The sequence below is a fragment of the Portunus trituberculatus genome, chromosome 50 (assembly GCF_017591435.1).
Source record: "Portunus trituberculatus isolate SZX2019 chromosome 50, ASM1759143v1, whole genome shotgun sequence".
Lineage (NCBI taxonomy): Eukaryota > Metazoa > Arthropoda > Malacostraca > Decapoda > Portunidae > Portunus > Portunus trituberculatus.
In genome coordinates, this window is record NC_059304.1 from 13,191,393 (window position 1) to 13,218,892 (window position 27,500).

Genomic DNA, 27,500 nt, shown 5'->3' on the forward strand with positions numbered 1-27,500 from the left:
TTATCAGAGCCACGAGGGATAGAAGAGGGTGGATGTCCATGGTTACCCACGGTAAGGTAAGGTAAGGAACACACACGAATAAAACTGACGGGTAAAAACAGCAGATACAGGTCCAAGCGTAGTCTCGAGTCCTGCACACATTGCTCTCTCGGGTTTCACCTCGTCCCATCGCAGAGTTTACAGCGCCAATGAGGAAAAAGCCAATACTCCCGTGCATGGCTCAGGATGTGGAGGTGGTGGGGTCAGGGGAAGGGGGTGGAAGAGGGTTTGTGGTGAATGTGGTCGAGTGGTGGAGTGGTGAGGGAAAGAGACAGTGTGGTGGAGTGACGTGCATGATATCTAAACCTTCGCTAATTGGTCTCTCTCTCTCTCTCTCTCTCTCTCTCTCTCTCTCTCTCTCTCTCTCTCTCTCTCTCTCTCTCTCTCTCTCTCTCTCTCTCTCTCTCTCTCTCTCTCTCTCTCTCTCTCTCTCTCTCTCTCTCTCCATTCTTTCACTTCATTCTGATAGACAAATGGAGAGAGAGAGAGAGAGAGAGAGAGAGAGAGAGAGAGAGAGAGAGAGAGAGAGAGACATTCAACCGTCCCTGTTTTTCGGATATTTTTAGTTTCGTCCTTCCATTCTTCTTTGTTTATTTTACTTTCCCCCTTCACACAAACACACACACACACACACACACACACACACACACACACACACACACACACACACACACACACACACACACACACACACACACACACACACACACACACACTCTGAATATGCGGAAGGCTGTTCTTTACGTTACGTGTTTTTTTTTTCTTTGTTATTTTCTATTCCCAGTGAACCAATGTTGGGAAAAAACTGTTTGCTGGTAGTTCATTGATTTTGTGTTGGGTATTATTTCTCTTTTTTTTCTATTTTCTTCTTATTTATATGTGAACCAGTTTAAATAAGCCATTAAGAAGTAATTTAGAATGAATCAGAAGGTTTGAGGTGTCATCTGAAGCACACACACACACACACACACACACACACACACACTCGTTTAGGTCATGTTGATACAGGTTGGTCTGTTTGAACAAAACCTGAGTTAATTTGGAGCTGCTACACAGAAAACAAACGACTCAGGCTTCACTACTTTTACAAAATATTTCTTTGTTTTCTTTTTCCACAATCGAATCCCTATCTAATAAAGCAACACTGAGGTGATTAACTCCTTCAGTACCATGACGTGTTTTCATATTTATTTTGCTTACTATTTGGCGATTAAAATTATGAAAACTCTCTACATTAATCTTCCTGCCTCAATAGATCTTTCCTAATGTAAATAAAATCGTCTAATCATACCCAAAACTCATGATAAACATACGTCCCAGTATCTTATGGGCGTCATTCATATCAGAAGTTTTTCTTTCACAATGTAACCTTGAACTCATTTTTTGAGGGGGCTGTTTTCTTTCTGGACCTTTCAGTGTTGTTGTCCGTAGTCAGAGTCCGTCTAACACAAACACACTGGTGGAACAAAAACCCTTCTTAAAGTATCACTGGACTCACGAAAACCCCAATACCTTCCATAACAACTAGCCAGAAATATGCTGTGTGAATAGAACGACGCAGTGTTTGAGAATGCAGCTCAGAGTGCGGCCCAGCAGTGTGGCAATCCCCTGACGTGGTATACACACTACCTGGAATGAGCAAGAATGTGAGCCTAAAGATCCCCCACTCGCACTCGCCTCCACTCTGAGTCTGCCACCCAGTCCACGCCGGATTGTGAAAACTTGTGGCCACTGATGATGAAGGCCTGGAGTGAAAGAGCCGCATCAGCGAGGCATTCAAGTCCCCCATGCACCTGATGCTTCTTAACTTCTCCCGGCGCTGAAATCACTCCGCTTCTCTGCTGCTCCCCTGACGAAAAAAATATATATAAAAAAAGGAAAATATACCTCACTCATACACACATTTCCTCTTGAAAATAACACACACACACACACACACACACACACACACACACACACACACACACACACACACACACACACACACACACACACACATATACATACACACACGGCGAAATGCAGAAGGAAAATTGAGGAATCATAGTTGCAATCCCCACCTATGCCGCGCCGGTCGCATGAGGCACCTTAATAGCCAAGGTCTGTGCCAGCCTCGCCTGCTGCCACCCACGCGTCATTAGCCAACACTGGGATCTCTGGAAACTCGTAAATATTTCGCCTATTACTACAGATTAAGGGAGGAAAGTCACGAAATTATTTTATCTGTACGAAAAATAAACGTAGGAAAAAAGTTTGAATGACAGAAAGATGGATGCGTTTTGCTGTGTATTCCAGTCTTGTCTGTTTTGTTTTTTTTTTCATGAAGCTGTTCGTGTATTAAGTATAGTTTATTATGGTGATATTGTATGATTTCTTGTATTTTATGTGCAAAACGCTCAAGGTCAAACAGGAGGATGCATGCAGAGGCGTATTACTTCCAACATTCTGACTTTGCTACTGTTAACGTTTCGAGAATTACTGGCAAAGCAAAAGAAAAGAAAGAAGAAGTAAAAGTAATGAAGAACCACATACCCATACAAAAAAAATCAATGTACTATCATTAAACACACAGGTCGTTTATTAACCTGTTTTAACCCCTTCAGGACTACGACGCGTTTCTCATAGTTATTCTGCTTACTATTTGGCGAATTTATACATTTTCAGAAACTTATGTGGCGATTGAAATAGTGAAGACTGTGGCCATTAATCTTCTGACCTGCAGAACCCTTCCTAATGTCAAAATAATCATCTAATCATACCCGAAAATTCATGGTAAAAATGCGTCCCAGTACTTAATAAATTAATGACAGTATGATTTTTCATCCCCGCCACTATTTTTGAGAGTTTCCTGTCCAGTCACCCACTACCCACCGTGAGTAATATATGAATACGGGGCCGCCATGGTACAGTGGAACCATGCGTGCTTTGGGGTCCGAGGGGTCTCCAAGAGCATGGGTTCGAATCCTGTCCACGCTCCGAGTGTAGGTTGGGCTTCCTCACTCGCGGCAATGGTTTCCTAGCGGGGGGGCTTTTAGATAGGTATCCCAAAAAGTATCTCCTTTAGCCCATAAATTCCCGTTAAAAGCCCACATGGTATAAATTAAATAAAATACTCACCTTTTTACTCACATTTTTACTGTATTTCCATGGTAAGAATGAGTGAGTGTGGCGTGAAGATCCTGATGTAGTATTTTCATTCATTTCGTTATAATTCCTTTTATTCTTGTGGTATAAGGCCTCATCTCGGCGTTGAGGCACTGCATTCCTTCCTTCCGGCATTCCGCGGCATGTAATAAGTATCTCTCAGCTTTTGTCTTCTCTTATGTAGTGCTTCGTGGCGAAAATTGCTTTGCTGGTAATGAAAAATGCCGGCCGGACTCTGCGGGGAGCAATCAGCCAGCGCACGCGCGCGCACACACACACACACACACACACACACACACACACACACACACACACACACACACACACACACACACACACACAGCGGGAAAAGCAGGAAACAATAAGAGCCTAAGGAAGAAAACAATCAGCGTCACGTCACCGGATGAGGAAACTGAACTTGAGCGTCTGATAGAAGAAGGAGAAAGGGCCAACCGCGCCTCTCCCTCTCCCCCTCTCTTCTCCCTTTCCCTTCTCCCTCTCCCTTCTCCCTCTCCCTCTCCCTCTCTCTACTGCTCCTGGGTTACCCCTTCGCAGTGTCCAAGTCGGCACAAGTTTCCCACTATTGTTTGTAGAAGAGTCAGTAAAAGTTTGTTCAATCTCAGATGAGGGGGAGAGGGACTAGGGACGAGGGGAAGAAGGGAAGAGGGGACGAATGGAAGAGGGGAAGAGGTAGCAACAAGGGAAGGGACAGAGACGCGGCTGGTTGAAATAAAAGCGACTGACTGCTGGAAAATAATTGGAAGGAAAAAGAGAGTTGATGCAATAGTGAAGCCTTTTGGTGTGTGTGTGTGTGTGTGTGTGTGTGTGTGTGTGTGTGTGTGTGTGTGTGTGTGTGTGTGTGTGTGCAGGTATAGGTGAAGGTGGGTGTGTGGGAGGCTGTTGTGACAAAGGCCTTCCCTCCCACTCTAATCCACCTCCTCCTCCTCCTCCTCCTCCTCCTCCTCCTCCTCCTCCTTCCCCACTGACCACCTGCGTTAAAAATTGGTTCTCTCATCTCTCCATCCATTTGTTCTCATTTTCCATCACCCTTACCTATTTTTTTTCTCTTTTTTCAGTTTCCCTTATCTTTCCTAATTTCCCATCCTTTTTTTCTCTCCATCAGCATGTATGTGAGATTGCGTCTTTTTTTTTTTTCTTCTTCTTTTTCCTTCACGGAGTTTGTTCCCCAGAGTTCAACTTGGAGCGAATGTCTTGTTTTAGTCACCCAGGCATCACTCAGACTAAAGACTCAAGCAGATGAAGGTGAAAGGAGGAGATTATGCAGTGTACTCGATTCCTCCTTAGCTCCCTTTATCCCTCCTTCCTACTCCCTCCCCACACTTCCCCCACTCTCTCTCTCTCTCTCTCTCTCTCTCTCTCTCTCTCTCTCTCTCTCTCTCTCTCTCTCTCTCTCTCACTCTCTCCCTCCAATGCCACTGCGGGTAAATGAATAAAAAAAGATTGAGTTGCTTCGTTTAATTAGTTCGTAAGTTCGTGTTGCTGCGGAGTTGTTCGCCTCCTGTCTTCCTGAAAGCTGAACCAGTTTAGCTGAATTCTTGTTTTTGTTGCCAGTTTGTTGAGTTTCCAAGTTGAGGGAAGACAGAAAAAGAGGGGAGAGGACCAGCAGTTTCCGTCTTGGGTCTCTCTCTCTCTCTCTCTCTCTCTCTCTCTCTCTCTCTCTCTCTCTCTCTCTCTCTCTCTCTCTCTCTCTCTCTGTTCTTCCCTTTGTGAGAGCAAGGAAAGCTCTGATGCAAAGTTGTTGTTTTTAATAACGAGTGTCTAAGTTAGTTAACCTGTGTTTCTTTCTGTTCCGTTTTCCGCAGCTTTCTCCTTCTCTCTCTCTCTCTCTCTCTCTCTCTCTCTCTCTCTCTCTCTCTCTCTCTCTCTCTCTCTCTCTCTCTCTCTCTCTCTCTCTCTCTCTCTCTCTCTCTCTCTCTCTCTCTCTCTCTCTCTCTACCATTTATCTTGTTACTCGTTCGCATCCTGCTCCCTTCTTCTCTTCCCCTCCTATCTCTAATCCAAATATAATCCTAACCATCTTTGTCACTGTTTCCATTTTCCTCCTACTCCTCTTCTTCTTCCTCCTTTTCCTCTTCCTCTTCCTGCTCCTTTTTTTTTCGTAATGACGGACGCATTACGCTCCTCATTTCTCTCAGTGTGTTTCGTCTTCAAAGTCCACAAACAAACCCTCGACCTCGTGTTGTGCTCTTGTTGTGTTTCCTTCCCCTCTCTCTCTCTCCCTCGTTCTTTAATTCCCTGGTGGTCATTTCCCTGCATCATTTTTTCCCCTTCGTTTGTGTCTTATGTGGGGTTTTCTCTTTTCTATTTATTTATTCATGGTGTTTTTTATTATTGTTTTTTTTTCTTTTGTGTATCAGTTTATTTGTAAGTGAGGGAACTGTATGTGTATTTTTTTTTGCATGTTTTTTTTTATTATTTTCTCTTTTAATCGATAGTTTTCCTCTTTTTCTTTAGTCATTTGTGTTATTTTTTTTTCTCCACATATACATATTCATTTTTTTTCCTTAAGTTTAATCAGTTTATTTGCAAGTATGGAATATATTTGTGCTAACGTTTTTCTTTCTTTTTTTTTCTTTTTTTTTTATCTTTCTCTTCCCCCATCTCTTTCATTTCTGATTTCACTATTCCCGTCATCATTATTTTCTTTCCTAATCACGTGTCTTATTGTGAAGGGAAATGGTGAGGCAGTGAATCTCAGCCAATTACCTCACAGGAATAGCAAGGCAACCTATAATATTCCTCCCGTTTACCTTCCTCCTCCTTCCTTCTCTCTCTCTCTCTCTCTCTCTCTCTCTCTCTCTCTCTCTCTCTCTCTCTCTCTCTCTCTCTCTCTCTCTCTCTCTCTCTCTCTCTCTCTTCTTTCCATATCATTTCCTTTCCTTTCCTTTTTTTTCTTTTCTTTTCCATTATAACGCATGCACAGATTCTGCTTCCCTTCCTACATCCTCCTCCTCCTCCTCCTCCTCCTCCTCCTCCTCCTCCTCCTCCTCTTTCTTTCGCCATCTTCATTATCAAGACAAGAATTAATAGTAACTTTTCTTAAACTGTGTAATTTTCTCGTGAATCTTCTTTAAGTAGGGTGAAGAGAGAATTTTTGGCGGTTCACGTGACTAATTTCCTCCTCCTCCTCCTCCTCCTCCTCCTCCTCCTCCTCCTCCTCCTCCTCATAGCCTTCTGCTTTCCTGTCCTGTCTCTAACACTATGTAGTTAGTATAGATTAGTTAACCAAGCAGCCTAGTAAGGACCCCAGGGTTTGTTGTTGCTTGGTCTTTCCTTTGTATATTCCTTTGTATATTCCTCCTCTTCCTCCTCCTCTCGTTTTTATTCTTCCTCCCGCTTTTCTTCCTCTCCTTTCTCCTCCTCCATCACCTGCTGCCTTTTCTTTCTTTGGCACTTCTTGTATTCTCCTCGTCCTCCTCCTCCTCCTCCTCCTCCTCCTCCTCCTCCTCCTCCTCTTGTCCCAGTAGGTAGTTAGGTAGTCAGATTTTCCTATTGTGTCCAGGAAACGAAGATGTGACTATTTGATTCACTGGGAGACAGCCAGAGGAGTAACACATTCTCTCTCTCTCTCTCTCTCTCTCTCTCTCTCTCTCTCTCTCTCTCTCTCTCTCTCTCTCTCTGCAGTCATATGGTATTAAAAACCATTCTTTGTCTTAAACTTATTTATTATGATATTTGTTTAACATTTGTATTGTCTTGCTTCTGTACAGTAGAAATAAGTCATTCTGAAGTGTGAACGTCGTGAAATACTTAATCATCTAACCTCTAAGTCAAGTTTTAAAATAGAGTTACTTTTCGTGGCTTTCAGTGGTGCTGAGGCGTCCTGTGTTAGAAAACCCTCCCAGAAAGTTACCAGAAAGGAAATTTGATTCATTAGACCATTTAGCTTCGAGTTGATCTTATAACACAGGATGCCTCTCGTGCTTACAGCTGGGAGTGTCAGCTGAACTGCCTGGCCTCTGGTGGCAGCCCGGCGCACCTCATTGTGATGCTTGGTGTGGAAAAGCGGTGATTTATATATTTTAGAACAATGGGGTAGAAATTATCAGGTATACAGGTGGCAGTTCCTGTATGATAATCTGTACTTAGGTATACCCACGTATCATCCCGATCCATGAATTCCATCTTTTTTTTCTTTTTCAGGTAGATATTCAAGTAGCAATGTATTCTATAAGGCCGCAGGCTCTTTGTGTTGGGATGTAATTAACTGTGAAATTTGCACGAAAAAGGTAAAGAAAAAAAATATGGAATGAAAACAGCAATCTTTTTATATAACTTAATTTTCCAGCTTTGTGCGATACTAGGAATTATGTTTTATGCAATGAAGTCGCTGACACTTTAATTAAACAAGGGACGTGAATGCTGACAGCTGCGTGGGTGGTGTTCATGCAAGTAAAATAGAGGAAAAAAGAAAGTAGGTAGATAAAACATTGAAATGACCATCGGGGTTTGGATATGGGTCAGGCTTTCCCACACTCGGCTTCCACACCAGACTTTCCCCACCGTTAAATAACCCACTTGCTTTTTTGCCTCATCCCCTCCGGCCCCAAGCCAGTGGTGTCCGGGCCGGGATGCACCAAACGGTCCGGCAGAGTTCATAGCATGACGAGGAGAAAACAAACATGAAGAGCAATTATTATGATCGTTATCGGCAGGTTAGGGCTCTCTCTCTCTCTCTCTCTCTCTCTCTCTCTCTCTCTCTCTCTCTCTCTCTCTCTCTCTCTCTGTAGTGAGTGAGTGGGTGAATAAGCAAGTTTCCATGGCAGGTTGCACAAAGCTGTACAGTGCTGCGGGCGACACACACAAACAGGCAACACTCGTCATCTCGAGTAACAACAGAGAACGTTGTGCCATCGTGTCCCCTCCGGTGTGGCATAAAGTTTTCCATGGATGAAGAATTTCTCTAATCATCACCCACAGCATTTTGCTCAACAATTTCCTGATTTTTTTTTTTTTTTTCAAGCCTAGGAAGCACAGAATTGATCTCCTATTCTATCTATATTTTTGTTTTTGTTTTTTCTGCGTCCGTATAATGAATGTTTACAGTGCTATGAGTGTTGAAAAAGAAAGGCTATGGCAGTAAAAGGGTCAATAGGAATGTTATACGCAATACAAGGACGGAGGAGGAAAATAATGAACGAGATGAAAACTAGATGGAGAGATGAGACGTAAAGTTTTTATATGCAGCCTGGAATAGACGGAAAGCGGAGAAATGAGTGAAGGTTGGAAAAAGGTACTGCTTACTTCACTGCCAGGCCATCACGTCACTAAACCACCACCACCGCACTACACCACCGCAAACCGGCGCTTCAGCAGTCTCTCCCAGCACGAGCGGGCTGCCTGTATGTAAGACGTCACGTAGAGTCCATTTTTGTCACTAGAGTCCATTTTTCACTCTTATATCTGTTTCTAAGAGAGAGAGAGAGAGAGAGAGAGAGAGAGAGAGAGAGAGAGAGAGAGAGAGAGAGAGAGAGAGAGAGAGAGAGAGAGAGAGAGAGAGAGAGAGAGAGAGAGAGAGAGAGAGAGAGAGAGAGAGAGAGAGAGAGAGAGAGAGAGAGAGAGAGAGAGAGAGAGAGAGAGAGAGAGAGAGAGAGAGAGAGAGAGAGAGAGAGAGAGAGAGAGAGAGAGAGAGAGAGAGAGAAATTAATAATTGAGTACAATAAATCAAGTAACATTTTAATAAGAGCTTGCCGGAGCTGGCGCGTGGGGCGTCTAGCACACACACCGCATGAGGGAGGCTGGTGTGCTGTATGGTGCTCTGCTAGTAACCAAGTCGCACATGTATAATTTTTTGTGTAACCTGTAATGATGATGTTCTTGACCAGGGTACGAAACCTTTATGATGAATGAAGCAGTTATTTTGAAGGAGGGCGCCTCGCGTGTACCCAGATAGTCCACGGCGCCCTGCACCCCATGTGTGCCGCCAGCTGGGCCCGCTCCGGCTGTCTGCGTCAAGTGTCCTTCCAGGAATACTTGCTTGGCGATGACTCGTGTAGTTGATTAAAGGAGCGGTGCGTGGTCGTCATCAGAACCAAGTACTCCTCACCTTCCGCACACACGCCGCGGGACGCTCGGCACTCAGAGTGAAGAGGGTGTTTTAATGTCGCGGATTCACTTGACGTAAAGAAAACAGCCTCGCGCTGCGGCTTGGAGCGGCAGGCAGGTTTTCCCTCTGAGTGCCATTTACATAATCTTATGGAAACTAAACAGCTTACACTAGAGTTCTATAAAGTATTTCTTTTACCGAATATGAGTTTGCCTCATAAATAAAGTGAAAATATTTGGCAGGTTTTTCTTTGTGTTATTAACGTGTCTTTTGGTTCATGTTCATAATTGCAGAAAATGCTGAGTTATTTGTGCCCCCTACTAGCAGGGCTACTGAGACGCTGGGATGTGCATGCACTTTCTCTTCATCATCCCAAGAAAGTGTGGCCACTGCTCCCTCCTGCGAACGAGCAACTCTCCTGCCACTCTCGCTGGCGGAGGCTCGGCATGCCCTTCGTGAGGTCTTTGTCTGGCGCTAAGAAATGCTCTCATCTCGGCTGAGTCACGTCCTCAAGTAGCGTGATCAATACGCAGATTATCGCTCGTGCTGATGGTCGCCAGCATGCTTAGTGCCGATGGTCGTGCGTAACGTCGCGTGTAAGGAAGAAGAGTGATGCGCGGCAGTGTTTGTCTCGCCTCCGATGCTGCGCTGTGTCAATACGAGTGAGACCAAAGACACAAGTAACATACGTCAGTAAATATTAATTTTGAACCTAGAGTGTGCGAGATGAACGCTCCCAACTCCCGGAGCTCCGTAATGAAAGTCGCCTCATGTTATTGAAATAAAAAAAAAATTAAATTGTTTTTAAGAGGAAGACTCGTGTATGATAAATTAAGGATCCAGGCACGTGGCGCAATACTGCTTGCATCTGTGATATCATTCTTATTGTTGCAGTATGTAAATGTAATTTCTAATCCTTGAAATTAGCCGCATAAAAAGAAAAAGTATACATCTTTTTAGACTACAAATTAATCCCGCAATGAGCCGAAATCCGTCACTTACTAATAAAAACCATTAATGTTCGAGTTGTTTTGTGCCGCGGAGGAATCACATGAGGAATTATGTCGAGATTTTTATACCCTGAACTTTCTTTGTGGCGCAGCGGCCCACGACTTTTACCGGCGTGTTTATCCATGCACTGAAGAGGCGCGGAGGGTGGCGGGCGGCAAGGGAGGGAGAGGTAGCTCAGTTGTACACGACCCAGTAGACGGCGTTGAAGGCGAGAAAGCCAGCGGGGTAGAGGACGCGGAAGCAGCGGTCCAGCCATATGGCGGCCACCTGCCCCCTGCTGCTGGCGTGGTCGTCGGTGAGGTCAGGCTGGGAGAAGAGAGGCTGTTGTCACTACTTTGTCTGGGTGTCTGAAGCATCTGTCTACTGTTCATCAGAAGGACACACACACACACACACACACACACACACACACACACACACACGCCCGGTAGCTCAGTGGTTAGAGCGCTGGCTTCACAAGCCAGAGGACCGGGGTTCGATTCCCCGGCCGGGTGGAGATATTTGGGTGTGTCTCACCTAACAGTGAGTAGGTACGGGATGTAAATCGAGGAGTTGTGACCTTGTTGTCCCGGTGTGTGGTGTGTGCCTGGTCTCAGGCCTATCCTAAGATCGGAAATAATGAGCTCTGAGCTCGTTCCGTAGGGTAACGTCTGGCTCGTCAGAGACTGCAGCAGATCAGTGAAACACACACACACACACACACACACACACGCACGCACGCGCACATATCATATGTACTATAACTACGTAAATACTCTTAGATGAATCAACGAAACATTTTGGAGAGGAGAGGGAAGAGGGAGCTGGAGCCTAAGTACTACATTATGTTATACCTTTTGTTCACCAACCTCAAGAGCGAAGGAGTTGCGTTTCGGGGAGAGCGACTGCCTGCCCTTGGTGGGGAAGTGACCCAGCACGTCCACCACCACGCTCTCCACCGCCGCCACGAAGATGAAGGCCAGGCAGGTCCCCGTGAACACCTCGATAGCCTGCAGGGGGGAATTGGGTCAAAGGAGATGAGCGAGGGTAGCTACTCTGCATAAACTGTCGAACTATAATAAGGAATTCGAAGCAGCAACAGATCGTAACAGTGTGCAGGATTGTGGGGAAGGAAGGGTGAGGAAGGAAGCGATGGTAGCCACCTTGCCTTAACTTCCATCGATTGTTTTAAGGGATTTAAAGCAGCAGCAGCAGATATTTAATTCCTCGTTTGACTGTTTGATTTTCACTGTGTCTGAGAAAAAATTCACAACATTGTATAAGAAAAAGAGAGAACTTTTAATGTATGACTAAACCATGTAACTAACAAACATAGGTTTTATTTCAATTTTTAGCACCACGTGAATCAAGTTTAGCATCAGATTGCGTGGTAAAATTGGCAAGAAAAATAGGTTAATCGCTCCAGTTTACTATTTTTCTTGATTTTCACTGCGCGGGGCAGTTCCCAAAAGAGGAATTTGCGAGGCCAGGTCAGATGAGGGTGTCGCCGCGCCGCTACTGATGTGCCCGTTTCTCGTGGGTGACATTACACCAAGTGACAAACTGAAATTATCTGCAGTATACCTTCCAACTATTTATTCGGCGGCGCTGGGGCGGTAAACTACTTGGCTGGCTGGGGAACGCTGCCACTGAACAAACCACCACCACCACCACCACCACCTCAGCGAACCCGCAGATTGGCCCCTAACAGTCATTTCATCCTGTGTTTGCTTGCTCCAGGAGTCGCTTGCTGGCCGGCTCTACAGGACAGCCCCGGCAGTGAGTGTTCTGATAGTGATTGGGAAGTCGTATTGATGCGTTGTTCGTTATCTCAAAAGGTTGATTAATTTGGAGCTTGCACCGTTACAATTACCTTTACAAACACAGATTTCGTCATCATTGTAGCAGGGACAATTTAATTAGCTCAGTGATCGTTTGTTTATATTGCACATTTTTTTTCCTTTTCTCTCTACAGATTCGAGGGTTAATTGTGGAAAAAGAAATGCGACTAAATACGGGAAAGCTCCAACGTCGGACAGCGAATCGAGACAAGTCCAGCATCAAAGGTACGTGTTAATTTCCACGCAGTGTTTGCAGGGACAGGAGGAAGCGGGAAGTGCAGTGCAGCATATATAGTTTGGCGCAGTTTTAAAGAGAGTGGAGGTGAGTGTCCGGGAAGGCTATGAGCGTGTTAGTTGGCGCAGCAATCTCCGGAGGCTCATCAGATTCACTCTAGAGGACTTGGCTGAAATGGCTCACACATTGGTTCACTGCCTCCTGTTTCGAGACATTTCCAATCTCTTTAAAACTTTGGCGCCTGGCCGATACTGCTGTGCGGGGCCTGGGGCCGTCTTGCTTCCAGAGTTCGTGCAGAGACGTGCCTAACGGGAGTGTCACAACAACACTCATGAACAATTTGACGCTGTATTTTTTGCTCATGTTCATTTTGTACGTCTCCCCGTAAAAGCAAGGGTAACTTTCTTAATTTTCGTATCATGAGAAACATACTGTAACATTCCAACCAAACAGTTCTTAGGGGATAATACCAATCATCGAAACTATTCAGATTTTTATTCTCTCTGGAGAAGAAGGGAGCAAGGAAGAAAGGAAAGGAAAGAGGGAGGGAGGGAGGGAGGGAGGGAAAGAACAGGTGCGAGACTTAGCAGAGTAAAACAGGAAGGGAGATGAAGGTAAAGGTTGTAGGAGTTAGGAAGGAGAATAGAGATAGATCGAGGCTAGAGAGATTACGTAGAGGAGTTTGAAGTTATGGCGAGTTAGAAAGGATGGGAGAAATTGAAAGTGTTATAGATAGGAAGGAGGAAAGATATCATTTGAGGCTGTAAGAGGTTTGGAAAGAGAAATAATATAGTTAGGTGCTGTAGAGGTTAAGAATCGAGATGCAAATTGACGTTATGGGGATTGTGAAGAAGAGAATATATAGGTTATGATTGTAAGGGATTAGAAAGGAGTGGAGATCCATGTAGATCATAAAGAAGAGTTATAGTTCAGGGTTGTAGGGGTATAGTGGTACAGAGAAAGTATTGCAAGAATTAGGAAGTAATTTATGGTTCAGGTCTGCAAGATAGTAGTGATATAAGGACCTGATTGTAAGACAACGATAATTATGTTGAGAGTTGCAAGATGTAGTGGTGCAGTGAAGCAGGGAAGTGTTTAGGAAAGAGAGGCATTATGGTCCAGATTTTCAAGGCTGTAGTGGAGCAGGGAGAGGCAGCTTACCATTGTGTCGTGGGCGGGAGGGACTTTGCGGTAGGTACTCTCGTGGAAGATTGCAGCCGTGACGAGGGACAGCATGCAGATGATGACGCGGGCACACACTCCTGCAGGGGAAAGGCGAGTGTTAGCTGAAGGGCAGGGGACTACAGGGAACGATGACCCGACTCTCTAACTGACTAAATACACTGCAAACTGACAAGCGAACTGTCTTAATAGCTTCATTAGGTTGAAATCATAGAAAACGTGAATAACCGAAAACAACCATGATAGGCTTATCTTAATATGTTATCATCAGTTTAATAGTAGTAGTAGTAGTAGTAGTAGTAGTAGTAGTAATAGTAGTAGTAATAGTAGTTACTTGTTTCTATCATTGTTGTTATTCTTGTCCTTGTGCTTTTCTTCTTGTAATTGTTGAAATGGTTGTGGTATAGGTAGCAGTGTTAGTGTTAGCAGCAGCAGTAGTGGTGGTGGTGGTGGTGGTAGTGATTACAGTCTTTACCTCTGATGTTGATGAAGAAGGCGAGGTAGGCGGTGGTGACGGTAGCCACCATGGGGATGACGGTGTGCTTCACGGCCCACCCGCTGCGGGGCGCCACCTCGATCATCAGCTGCAGTTGCCTCTTCGTCTCTGGCGGAGGACAAAACACACACACACACACACACAGAGAGAGAGAGAGAGAGAGAGAGAGAGAGAGAGAGAGAGAGAGAGAGAGAGAGAGAGAAATGTAGTTAGTTTTCCATGTAATTAATATTTGTTTCTCCTCCTCCTCCTCCTCCTCCTCTTCCTTCTCTGCTATTTTCCGATTTACAAAGAGTAATGTTCACTGCTCAGATATCGACACATACTCATCATCATTACTGCATGGATAGTTATGGTGTTATGGTTGCAGGGAAGCCTTACTGTGGCCTGGGGCGAGAGAGATCTTGCTAGTGGGTTCCGCTTTGCCGATGGAGTAGCCGTGAGACACCACAACATTGCTGTAGTCCACCGCTGGATCCCCGTTCCACTCCGGCTCCATCTCGTCAGACAGGTAACCCACTGAGAGGGAGAGAGCGAGGGGTAAGGTGAGGTTAGCAAGGAGGGATGGGAAAGTAAAACGTGAAGCAGAGAGAAAGATGCGTAGGTGTAACAGAGAGAGAATAGACGTGATGGCAAAGCGTGTAAAAGAGAGTGACGGTCAGGACAGAGAGAACAGAAAGGGAAAGAATGTAACAGAAACAGGGTAGCATTGGTGAAGTCAGGACAAAGGGTGTAATAAAGAGAGAGAGAGAGAGAGAGAGAGAGAGAGAGAGAGAGAGAGAGACAGACAGAGAGACAGACAGACAGACAGACAGACAGACAGACAGACAGACAGAATTTCAATGCTTCTTTCACAAATTACGATATCTCAAACATTTCACCTGCTAACTGACACATATGCCTTGCGTAAAGGAGATATAAGCAGGTAAGGTAATAATAATAATAATAATGATAATAATAATAATAATATCTGTAATGATTATAAAAAAAAAGAATGCGATATGAAAACAGTAACAATAATAAGAGGAGTGAAAGTAAGAATCATGATAAGGAAAAAAAAATAAAGGCCTGTATTCTGAAACGCCTTGCTCTCTCATCTCCACTACTTTCCAAAGGCTTTAGTTGAAGATCCTCATGTTTTTGAGGATATTTTTTTATGATTCCGGTGATGGACTGGCAAGATTTATAGATTGATTTAAGGAGAAACTGTCTTGAAAACCCGGCTAGTCGTCTCTATGGCCTTGGAAAACTGCCGTGGTGAGAGACCAAAGCGTTTCTGAATACGTGCATAAGTGTGATGACAACAACACTGGCCACTCACCGCTCTCGAGGCGCAGGGGGCAGGGGTGGGAGCGCAGCGGGTAGGACTTGAGGTTCAGTTTGCAGGGGAAGGAGAAGTGCACCCTGCAGCACCACACATGGGGAGAAATACAGTGTTACACGTCAGGAATATTTTGAGTGGTAATGCATATATCTCACCTTTGAAATGGAGAGGTGAAAGATAATTAAAATTTTCTCTATTTTCTTTCTGTCTTCTGTGTCAAAGAGTTTGATGAAGGAATGGGAGAGAGAGAGAGAGAGAGAGAGAGAGAGAGAGAGAGAGAGAGAGAGAGAGAGAGAGAGAGAGAGAGAAGGCTTCGTTCCAATTACCTATATCTAGAAAGTATGTCATAGAAAGATATTTAAGTATATGCATAGTTACATAATACAGTTCCAGGAATGTCTCCAAACTCTTCTAAAAACAGCTGAATTGAAGGAAAAGAAAAGAAAACAATGAAACTATATGAGAATTCTGTGGTTTATCAGTGAGAGGGATGAAGGAGGGTGCCCTGAAATGAACGAATAGCCTTTAGACATCAGAGAAAGAGGGTAAGATGGTGGTGTTTTTTTTTTTTTTTCTTCGTCCTGCAGAGGATTGATGAAGGCTGACGGTCGTGGTGGTGGTGATGGTGGTGGTGGTAGTCAATATCATAATACATTAATAAGAAAAGTCGTGGCTAGAGTTAATGTCAACAGAGATGGATGGAATGCTTGCTATTAATGTGGTGGTGGTGGTGGTGGTGGTGGTGGTGCTGTTATGCTTGTGTTATTGTTGCCATTCATAAAACTTGATAGGGCAGAGGGAAAGGAAAGGTCACTCTCATCATGCATTGTAGGCCACACTTTTGTCTCCTAGGATCATTGTTATCATTGTTGTTGTTCTTGTTGTTGTTGTTGTTGTTCTTATTCTTGATCTTGTCATTGCAGTTTGGTAGCAAGACTATTCACAGTTACAGTACTATCATCTCTTTAGTAATTGATTGATGAACTGTGCACCAGAACTATCACTATCATCGTTATCATCATCATCATCACCATCATTATCACCATCATTATCACCATCATAATCATCATCATCGTTATCATCATTAACTGTAACAACAACGACAATGGAGAGAGAGAGAGAGAGAGAGAGAGAGAGAGAGAGGACTAGATGGCAACACTCAGTAACATGCAACTTACATACTTGTGCGCATCAGGCACCCAGAGAGAGAGAGAGAGAGATAGCTCTTAGCTGTTCCAATTACACACTTTAAACTCTCTCTCTCTCTCTCTCTCTCTCTCTTAAAAAATATTCCATGCACTGCAACGAAGTCTTTACTCTCTTTTCCTCCTCCTCCTCCTCCTCCTCCTTTTCCACCTCTTTCGACTTACTTTTGGGTCCAGGAGACTTGTCCCGTAGAGCTAATCCTGAGGAAGTCCGCGCCGCTCTTGGTGGGGAAGACCTGCCTGGACACGTGCAGGTCAGGCAGCCACAGACCCTCCTTGATGATTGAATTCGCCGTGGCTTAGAAAAAGAGAGAAGGGGAGAAGGAGGGAGGCCGGGAGGGGATTGATATTAGTACACTATTTATGTTATCTCTCTCTCCCACACACACACACACACACACACACACACACACACACACAATCATCATCCGCAGCTCTTCTCTCTCTCTCTCTCTCTCTCTCTCTCTCATGCCACCCTATATTACCTCCCTCTCTCTCCCTGTCCCTTCCTACTTCGGTATCTACTTAATATGGAGGAAAAAAACGAATCAGGTATTAGTAGTAGAATTATTATTATTAGTAGTAGTAGTAGTAGTTAGTAGGTCAATCTTCCCTTTGTTTCTCTTCCCTCCACACACTATTACACCGCCAAGCAAGCCCACGAGGATCATTAGCGGATCTTTAACATAACAAACAGGCAGGCATTGGAGTAACTATCCTTTGCTTCTAGTCTTTCCTCCCTTCCTTTTTTTTCAGTGTTCCCTTCCTCTGAGTCCGTTGTTGTGATACGTGTCACTCATGAATCACCAGGAGACTTTTACTGTCACTGCTTTTAGAGAGAGAGAGAGAGAGAGAGAGAGAGAGAGAGAGAGAGAGTGAAGGTTGGTGTCTGTGGGTGAATGTGCGTGTGTGTGTTTGTGCCCTCGCGTATGGATGTGTGCGTGTGTGTGTTTATTGTATATTAACCGTCCTCATGTCATCATCATGTGCGTATGTACATATATGTAGGTCACGTCTTGTTTTACATACCGGATGTGTGTGTGTGTGTGTGTGTGTGTGTGTGTGCTGAGTGGGAGGACGCCAGCAATTTAATGGAAACGAGAGAGAGAGAGAGAGAGTGAGTCATTATTATTCAGCTATCACACACATCCTCACCAGTATTATATTATTTTTTTTCTTTATCAACAAGGCCACACAAATAATCAAGAACAGGGACACGTGTTACCAATTCTGTTAAAAATAATAGAATAAATAAATAGTAAAGTTCGAGACATGAGGAGGCCATGTAAATATTAACGTTCTCTTTGATACACGAGCAGTTTTTTATGGGTGACCTTTATATTTTATTGCTTTCATTGTTTTTCTTTCGCTAATGACCGTGAGAGAGAGAGAGAGAGAGAGAGAGAGAGAGAGAGAGAGAGACAGAGCTTTGATATCATGGTATTATAGTATTATCTTCCTCCTATTCCTCATCCTCTTCCTTCTCCTCCTATTCCTCATCCTTTTCCTTCTCCTCCTCTTCCTCCTCCTCCTCCTCCTCCTCCTCCTCCTCCTCCTCCTCCTCCTCCTCCTCTTCCCCCCCTTTCTCAGCTCCCTGTCTTTTTTCTCCTCCCATCTATTTCTTCCTCATTCTACTCTCTCTCCGATCTCTTCTTTGTTCCATTATCTGCTAATTTCACTGCTATCGTTTCTTTTTTCCTTTTTTCTTTCTCTTTTCTTTGTTATAAAAAACATTATTGATGTTTACCGTTTTCTTTGTGCCTCTCCAACTCTTTCTATTTTTTTGTGTCTTTGGAATCTCCTTCAACCATTTCCTTCACGATTTATTAAAGCCAAGATCCAAACAACCATCCACGGCACTTCTTTGTCCATATTTTCTGGGGTTATTTATGTTTATTCTCCTCTATCTCTGCCCCTCCTTCTCCTCCTCCCCTCTCTCCTCCTCCTTCTCCTCTTCCTCCTCCTCCTCCTCCGGCAAGATTTACTGAGAGTCAGAGACTACTACTACTGTCTCTTGTTTCTTTTGTTTTATCGATAGATGTGTGTGTGTGTGTGTGTGTGTGTGTGTGTGTGTGTGTGTGTGTGTGTGTTTTCTGATGTGCTACTAATGCTGTCTCTCTAACACACTCGCTGTTACGGCCCGCCCGTAACATACTCCACTACCATCCCCTCCTCCGCTTGTTACCTCGTTCGCCACCTCCCCGCCTCCCCTTCCACGTCACCGTCTCGTGAACCTTCCACGCCACCGTCTCATGAACCTTCCACGTCACCGTCTCATGAAGCCCCGCTACTGTCCCGAAGTTGGATTCACGCGGCCCCATTCGACTCAACCGGAACTGTTAAGCCAGCTCTTGGCTTTCTGGAAGTCAGTCGAGGTCCAGTCTTCAACCAGTGAACACAGCGCCTCTTGGACTATCGTGGGATCAACCATCACCCATCACTTCACCACTGCGACACCGCTTAAGTATTACTTCCCCTCGTCCCGTGTTTTTCCACATTGCCTCCATGTAGGATTAGTATTGTTGTTAGGTATTGTTGGGTTCTTTATTGTTGTATTTATTTCTGTTATATGTATGTGTATGTCAGTTTCATGTTTTATCTGTGTATGTCAATTTCATGTTGCACACGCACACAGTTAATCAGAGCCCAATTTAAGACTATGTTCATCATTATTACAGTTTCGAATGTCATCACCGCACACACCTGGTACCTGGACGCTGCTGATTCGATAACTGCCGCCGCCGAACGCAATGTCGTCGTCCCTCCACTCCTGTATCAAGTCGCCGGAAAGCTCCAATAGCTGAAAGATGCGGCAGAATTCAGTAAGTTAGTGAGCGATTACCCCAAGAGAGAAAACGAAAGAAATCATTAACTAATTATTTGTTCTCATTATTTTCTCACCTTCTCATGAGTAGAAATAGATATGCATGTTTTATATAGAGATCCTCCTTATGTTCTTATAGGGATTGGTACTTGAAGGTTTATTGGCTTCTTTTAGCTTCCTCTATCGTCTTCCATCCTTTTAGAAACTGTTACATGGGTGTCTGATCTCCTCTTACAGCTAAACCTTAACTTCTTATACTCTCCTGGTCTTATAACTATTGGTGTGTAAAGGTGGACAGGTGATTTGATTAGCGAGGGTGTGCTGCCACCTAACGGTGTGGGGTGCGGTCTCTTGTTTCTGTCTGTCCGGTTGGCGCTGGTTCCGTTGACCTCTCTTCTCACTGTAAGCTGAGCCGTAACAGGGTATATACTGGCTCTGGCGTCGTCCTGTGGTTCGCTTCGTCTGTGAGGCTGATTTCATTAGCGCAAGTATGGAACCATGGAACTTGTCTGTTTATTATTAGAGTAGTCTGTTTTGTTCCGTGTTCCATTTTTTTTTCTCGTCTTGCTTTCTTCTTTCTTCTCCTTCTCACCTTTCTTCATATATTTATTTCTTTGCTATTTACTATTTTACCTCTTACTATTTCCTTTGCACTCAGGTCCTTTTCTTCCTCACCTCTTCTTCCTAATGCATCCCTCCGTTTCCTTCCCTCCATCTGTCATCTCCCTTGCCACCCTCACCTTGTCCCTCCCGCTACTCTCCTGCCGTGTACCCAGCCCTCTCAACCTGCCCCTTTTCCTCACCTGACGGGACTCGTCGACGATGAGGGAATGGATGGTGAGGGACACGTTAACCTTTGTCGGTCCTGAAAGCAGACGAGTGGTATTAGTAGAGATGATAAGAAGAAAATAGCCATGCCCATGCACATTTTTATATCAAGATTGCGTCAGTATTCACGGTTAAGATTCTATCCAGTTTGGCTTAGATTGACTCGATATTCACCTTGGTAATGTTCGTGCCTGTGTAACTTTGAAATACTACGTGGATAAACTTATTGAAAGGAATGACTAGTAGTTAATGTCATGTGTTCGTTCTAGTAATTATCTGCCACGTGTAGGATCACTAAATTATTGCACCTTCCTTTAAGTTTTTTACTTTCTTATTCTTACTCGTGGGAGGGAACACAAGAACAGAAAAATAATGCTGCAAGAAACCACGTAGCAGTTTTTGTGAGCGGGATGAGAGGAGCACGTACGTAATTCCTTGTTAACATATTTTCCTGCTTGTCTCGGGAAGTCATGTGCTTGTGTTATTTAAGGCAGCACTGCGCAGTCTATGAAGTGACGGAGAGGCTTAGGTTACGTATGCGTCACGTACGGTGGGAGAGGAGGCAGAAGAGATAGTGAAGAAAAAACTAAACTCTTAAACAGGTGAATAGTGACAGTTTTAAAGCTACACAGACAATCGACGATATTTTCACGATTCCAGTAGAAGTTTAATATTATACACCACCAATAGGGGAAAAAATTATGTAAACACCGCTAACTCATCCGATGTAATAAGCAAAGAAACACCTAAAGCAGAGCACCATCATCGTTGCGTTTAAAGATACACCGTCAGGCAGATGAGACGTTCGAAGCGCTTCAGAATTCAGGGTCCAGGAGCGGCGAGAGCAGCGGCTTGGGGGTGGATGATGAGGGATAGGCAGGGGGCGTGAGAGGAAACTGCTTGCAGGACGAGACTCGAGGGAGGTTTTCCAGGGTGTTAGCTGGCTTGCATCACGGGTGTGGAGGGTCACGGCTTGCATGTCAGAGTAGGGTGGCCAAAAGTAGCGTATCTATGTTTGACGGGTGGAATTTAGGGGTTGTTGTTATGTGTAATTTGGTTGTAAGTGTGGTTTATTTATTTCAATCTATCCATTCTCTCTCTCTCTCTCTCTCTCTCTCTCTCTCTGTTATTATTGTTATTACTGTTATTGATGTTGATGTTAGTTTCCTGTTCATTAATCGTTTCTTAATGTCAACACCAATTAATTAATAAAAACTTGCTTAAACACCATCGGATTATTACCATCACCACCACCACTAACAATCATTACAATCATTACAATCAATCACCGTTTTAAACACCACACCACCAGCTAGCCACTACACACAGTCCTCGGAATAATGCACTCCAGTTGAGCCTGTCGCCGGCCACTCCATGCTGTCACGGGGTTATGAGGGACGAGGGGCGGGCTGGGTGACGGGAGGGAACAAGGGAATTACTGCTTTCGTCACGGTAATTTGCCATGTTTTATGGTCTGTGTGTGTGTGTGTGTGTGTGTGTGTGTGTGTGTGTGTGTGTGTGTGTTAAATCAAGATGTTATAAAATGGCTTAATTTCACATGTTCCTACGTTTGAATCTTTCTTTTCTTCGTAAGTATGCACCTTCTCCTTGAATCTTTCTTTTCTTCGTAAGTATGCACCTTCTTCTCCTTTCCTGTACATTCTCTTCTCGATTTTTCCTCAGGCAGATCATGTACAAATTCATTCTTTTTTCTTTTTCTTTTTCCTTTACTTTTTTCATTATTTCATTCTTACATACTTTTTTTTATTATTCCACTCCTTCGTTCTCTTCCTTTTACACCTTCTCTGCCATTTTGTAGGGACTTGTATATGTAGAGCTCATGAGAAGCATATTGTGTATTCACCTTTATTTCCTTCTTTGTTTCGTGTATGCTTCTTTCTCTTCCTTTCATTTCTTTCCTCGTTTCTTCCTTCTACTCATCCCTCCTCCTCCTCCTCCTCCATCTTCTCCTTGGCTTCATTCCTCACGTCTTCACTTCTCTTTATGTAGGTTGATCGTCCTGTGTCTTTTCTATTCTGTCTGCAGATTATATACTTTCCATTTTCCTTTTCCTCCTCCTCCTCCTCCTCCTCCTCTCTTCTTCCTCTGGCTCAAACTAGCTGCGCCTCGCTTGCCGCCTCCCTCCGTCACCCGCGAGGCACAAAGCATCAGCACAGCCCGAAAATGGAAATGGGATTCAGGGTGACGTGAGCATAAGGCGGAAGATTGGATGTCATCTTGAAGTCTGTGTTGCTCCTGCCTCCCTCCCTCCCCCTCTCTCTCTCTCTCTCTCTCTCTCTCTCTCTCTCTCTCTCTCTCTCTCTCTCTCTCTTTTTTTCTTTTCCTTCTTTTTTTTTTCTCCCTTTTCTCTTTTTTCTTTTTTTTTCTTCCACTCTTTTTCTTAACTTGCTTTCTTTCGCTTCCGACATGTTCTTTTTTTTCCTTATATTCTCTCCCTTTCCTTACTATAGTTTTTGTTTTCATCAGTTATTTATAGTTTCCACGTCTTATCTCTCTCATCCCTAAACTATTTCGTTTTTTCATTTCTTCATCCTTTTTCCGTCCTCTTTACTTTTTCTTTATCCTTTCTTTGATCCTTTCTCTTTTTCTTCATTTTCTTGCTTCCTTCTTCATTCTTTCTACTTATTCCTTATTCCCCCTCTCTCCATTTTCTACAAGCACTTTTCTTTTCTCCTTCCTGTTTCCTTTTCCTTCCCCTTCCTCCTTTCTTTGGACGCCATCTGTCATCCTTCTTCGTATATTCTCTTGAAATCCTCTTTTTCACCTGTTTTCTTTTCTTTCTTCTCTCTCGTTCTCCTTCATTTCCTCCAATCGTCTTTCGTTTTCATTTTTCATATTTCCTATCATCTCTACCTGATTTTCTTCAGTTATTCACTAATCTTTTAAATTTTTCGTCTCTAATAATCCTTATACTCTCATATTTGTCCATTATTATTTTTCCTTCATTACTTTTGCTTTCCTTTAGGTATCGTCAACCATTATATTGGAGTCTTGTACGTTACACCAACTTATGACACTGCGAGAGAGGACGAAGAGAAAAGTTAGGATGTTTGTGTGTGTGTGTGTGTGTGTGTGTGTGTGTGTGGTGCGTCTACTAAAGTTACAATAAAAGTGAGGATAGAGTGAGGTTTGTCATAGTTGCCCCTTAAAAGTAACTAACTAGAAGAAAACGAATCATATCTGGACAAGAGAAAACCGTACAATTTAGTTTTTTTTTCTCTTTAGTACTGTATGTCTCCACCACTACCATCACCACTACCATCACTACCATGAACTAGTATGCACCACTATCAATGTACCGACAACTATCGAGAGAGCGAGCGAGCGAGAGCGAGCAGCACTATTCCTAAATGGCAAAGCTGATTTAGGACACTCCACTCCACCTGACGCCACCGAGTCACAATGAAATATGGAACCTGCCCTTCCCCCCCCCCTCTCTCTCTCTCTCTCTCTCTCTCTCTCTCTCTCTCTCTCTCTCTCTCTCTCTCTCTCTCTCTCTCTCTCTCTCTCTTTGATCTTTAGTGTGGTGTGCGCGCCGGCAAAGTCTTAGCAAAGATTTCACAATGCCTCACGGTCCCGGGATTCGTGACATAGCACTATACACGTTCACCAAGAAGTTAGTTGTCGCTAAACACATTCACATAAAGTAAGGAGACTGCAAAAGGTGAGCTGGACTTTACAATGAGTAGGGAAAATCTTGTGACTAAGAAGGTATGAAATTATTGAGTGAATGGCGTAGGTTCCATCTGTTTGTCTGTATGTAAGAGATGCGTTGAAATCAGAATATTTTAGCCACTTTCATGTTCCCCAAGTAGTTGATGAATACCAGCATTTTCTTATTGTCACCTTAAATCGAGGGCGTATCTAAAGCATTCCTGCGTTAATAGAGGTTGCAGTGGAATTGCATATTAACGTTATAGGGTATCAATGGAAAAGAAATCAAGCCTCTTTAGTGTAATCAATATGTATCGGTTGGAGGAAGGAATCGCCAGAAAGCAGATCCTTCAGCAGTCACGTTTCAAAATACAACCTCTGATGACTTACCGCCCAGATAGTTCGGTCGGTGGTCTCTGTCGTATTCGTTCACCTTGAGGATGTCCTTCAAGTGCACCTTCAGTCCGCTGGCCACACCCGCCCTGCAACAGAAACAGATACAGCTTAGCATCATCACACACACACACACACACACACACACACACACACACACACACACACACACACACACAGACACAGACACAGACACACGTGTTAGTCCCTACTTACCTACCTCTTTCCCTTCCTTCTTTCACCTTTCCTTCCATCCCTCCCTTTCTCACCCACTCTTTCCTTTCTTCACTTCTTCACCATCCATCTTTCTTCGTCACATCTTCATTTCTTCTATCCATTCCGTCCCTCCCTCCATTCCATCCTTCATTCATTCATTCATTCCTTTCTTCCTTCCTATCTTCCTTCTTTTTTCACTCCATCTCTGTACATCGTCTCACCTTCTGCCTCGCCTTGCCACACTCATATTTCCCTCCTTCAGGAAAACCTGTTATCAGAGACGGACCTACCAGCCACTCCTCCCCCCCCCCTAGCCTTCCCACGAGGCTCCCCGAGATGTGCATGAGCGGAGAGGGAGATTTAGCCGGGCCTCTCTCTTGAAGAAGCCTCGCCTCGCTTCGCATCACGTCCCAGATTGACACCACCCGGCAAGGTATTCTTCTCTCACCTGTATTTTCTGCATTCGATTCTCGTTTTCCGTCTGTGCCTCCCTCGTTCCTACTGGTGAGTTTGCCACTGAAGGAAATTGTTGTGAAGGTAAAGATTTCGTCGTTTTCGTTGTTTTGGTTCATAAGTGGAGGAAAGGAAAGAGTTTATTGTTTTGTTGCTGATTTGAGTTCAGGAATTAAGAAAAGGCGAAGGATTCATGTTTTGTGTTGATTCAAAGATTAAGAATAAAAAAAACTCGTTTATATAGTGAAAACAAATAGAAGGAAAGAAATGTTTTGCTGCTGAGTTAAACAACACAAGGTGCAACAAAACATAAGCAGTTTCTGGAGTTTTAGCTCACTGCAATTTTAAAGAATGTTGCTTTTGCTACCGAGTTGAATATTAAACACACACATACACACAAACACACGGAGACAAGGTTGACTTTATTTTTTAAGCATGATCTGACCTTGATGTTTTAGTTTTGTGTGTGTGTGTGTGTGTGTGGCAAGAAATTAGAGATTACACGCCAGTCAGTAGGATTGATAAGCGAAACCAGATACTAAGTGGTTGAGAAATTTTTATGATAAACCTCATCATTCTTTCAACGAGGAATGCTTCGGACACGCGCAGTGAAGCGTGAGGAACTATGCTGGATGAGGAGGAGTTTAAGGTATTTCTCCTCCTCCTCCTCCTCCAGTTCCCTTCGTCTTCCTTTCCTTTTCCTTTTTTCTCATTTTCCTTATCTTCTCTCCCTATTTTTTCCTTATTTTCTCTTCCCTCCCCATTTCATTCCTTTTATTCTCTTACCTTTCCGACATTTCTCTCTCGCTCTCTCGCTCTCTTGCTCTCTCTCGTTTTCGTCCTACCTGCACTGTGGTTCTTGGTCAGGCCAGTGTTTCTCTCCTTGCTCACGTCCACCCTGCCTCGCGTCGCCACTCCTCGCCTAGCCTCCGTGACATCTAAGCCTCGTCACATCTCTTCCTTGTTAATACTGATGCCAATCGAGGTCCTTTGTTATCTAACTGTACCCTCTCGGAGCTCTTCTCTGTCCTTACTCTCCTTTCTTCCCTTCCTCTGTTGTCTAATTCTTGTTTTTTTTCTATTCTTCCCTTTGTTACTTCTGTAATTCACATTCCCTTTCACCTTTTTATTTATTTATCTTTCTTCGTTGGCTAATCCTATCTCCTCCTGTCTTTTTTTTTCCTCACCTATTCTTTTATCTTCCTCCATCGTTTAAATTCGTCTTTTTCTCATTTTTTCTCCTTCCCCTTTTCTCTCTTCCTTACTCGTTCTTTATTTCTTCCATTCCTGTCCATCTTTTCTGGCCTCCCCTTTCCTTTCTCCTCCCGCCTCTGTACAATCTCCATTATTCCAAACATTCCCCTTCCCCCTTACTCATCTTTTCGACTCTGTCAATCCCCTCTACCTTCACCTTCCCCTCCTCCCCCCTGACGCCTACCCTACTCCCCATCAACTGTCACTTTTCATCAGTACTTACAACCCTTGTCTCTTCTTTCATCAGCGAGAGATGGGATGGGAGGAGAGCGTGGGAATCCCCTCTCCTCCTCCCCCGTCCTCTTCCTCCCCCGTTCTTCTTCTTTGTGGCAGTAATTGGTACTAAAAACGATCAATTAATTCCACTATAGTTCCGACAAATAGTTCGAAACAAAAGCTTTGATTCCGTAATGAAGTTAATTTTTTTTTTTTTTTTTGTCGAGCGTGCGTGGCGCTAAAACTTTTCCTTTCCCTATTCACTATATACTTTTTTTATGGTGGGGCGGGAGACGGGTGTGTTTCCTCTTTCCTCACTAGATGGCTCGCCTCTGTGGAGTACGTGGGGTGGGTGGGTGGAGGTGGGCTGGTATGAGAGGAACAGGCAACTTCTTGATATTACGTCTCCTTTTCACAATAATAGTGGACGTAACGCGGGGAATAGGATAATACATTGTGCAAACTCGCTTCACTGTACTTGTTGAATGTGCGCTTGTACAAATATAGTCATCCTGAACACTCGCCAACTCTTTGTGTCAGCTGTGTCATATCTTGGGTCACCTGCTTCGCCTCCTCCTCCTCCTCCTCCTCCTTCTCCTCTTGTATGTGTTATTTGTTGTGGAGTATTTATTTGTTTAAGTTGTTTTATTTTCGTTTGTATCGGTTTCGTTTTTGCGTGATTGTAGGGTTTGTGTTGTTGTTGTTGTTTCTTGAATTTTCTTCATTTTCATCTATATTTTTTTCTTCGTCTCAATTCTCGTTACCGTTGTTATCCTCCCTCCTCCTCCTCCTCTTCCTCCACCTTTTTCTTCTCTTCCACCTCCACCTTTTTCTTCTCCACCTCCACTTCCTTCTCCTCCTGCTCCTCCACCATCACCACCACCCACCTCTCAGAATGGAATGAGTGTAAGCGAAGAACCCACAAGGAGATAAAAGGCCCATTGACCCATTGCTGTCAAATAAGTTCCCATGACGTCACATCCGCCCAGTCCGCCGTCCCGTCCCAGGCGAGGTGGGGAGCTCAGGGGACGCCAAGTGGGGAGGGACAAGTGACTGACGGAGGCACTGAGGCACTGAGGCACTGACTTGACCGTCCTGGCCACAAGAAAAGGGTTGTG

At 44.1% G+C, this 27,500-nt stretch overlaps 2 protein-coding genes across 7 annotated transcripts in view; one reads left to right on the top strand and one right to left on the bottom strand.

Annotated features, from left to right (window-relative positions):
• Positions 1–6,851: 6,851 nt before the first annotated feature.
• The window catches only part of LOC123499598 (glycine receptor subunit alpha-2-like), a 35,971-nt gene continuing 15,322 nt past the window's right edge, over positions 6,852–27,500 (bottom strand). Inside the window, exons 2-11 of one of the 2 annotated variants that reach the window (XM_045247863.1) lie at positions 24,241–24,332; positions 20,151–20,212; positions 19,227–19,323; positions 16,689–16,821; positions 15,316–15,398; positions 14,376–14,513; positions 13,974–14,102; positions 13,478–13,578; positions 11,110–11,250; positions 6,852–10,567 (exon numbers count right to left, since the gene is read on the bottom strand). In XM_045247863.1, coding sequence (XP_045103798.1) covers positions 10,436–10,567; positions 11,110–11,250; positions 13,478–13,578; positions 13,974–14,102; positions 14,376–14,513; positions 15,316–15,398; positions 16,689–16,821; positions 19,227–19,323; positions 20,151–20,212; positions 24,241–24,332 — 1,108 coding nt within the window. In that variant the 3' untranslated portion in view covers positions 6,852–10,435. Of the gene's footprint in view, positions 10,583–11,109; positions 11,251–13,477; positions 13,579–13,973; positions 14,103–14,375; positions 14,514–15,315; positions 15,399–16,688; positions 16,822–19,226; positions 19,324–20,150; positions 20,213–24,240; positions 24,333–27,500 lie in introns of both variants that reach the window. The other variant, XM_045247862.1, reaches the window with a different exon arrangement.
• The window catches only part of LOC123499601, a 39,761-nt gene continuing 31,191 nt past the window's right edge, over positions 18,931–27,500 (top strand). For 3 of the 5 annotated variants that reach the window (XR_006673044.1, XR_006673045.1, XR_006673042.1), the window contains exons 1-2: positions 19,039–19,345; positions 24,722–24,892. The gene's annotated coding sequence lies outside the window, so the exon portion shown is untranslated. Of the gene's footprint in view, positions 18,988–19,038; positions 19,346–24,721; positions 24,893–27,500 lie in introns of those variants that run through there. The other 2 variants (XR_006673043.1, XR_006673046.1) reach the window with 2 other exon arrangements.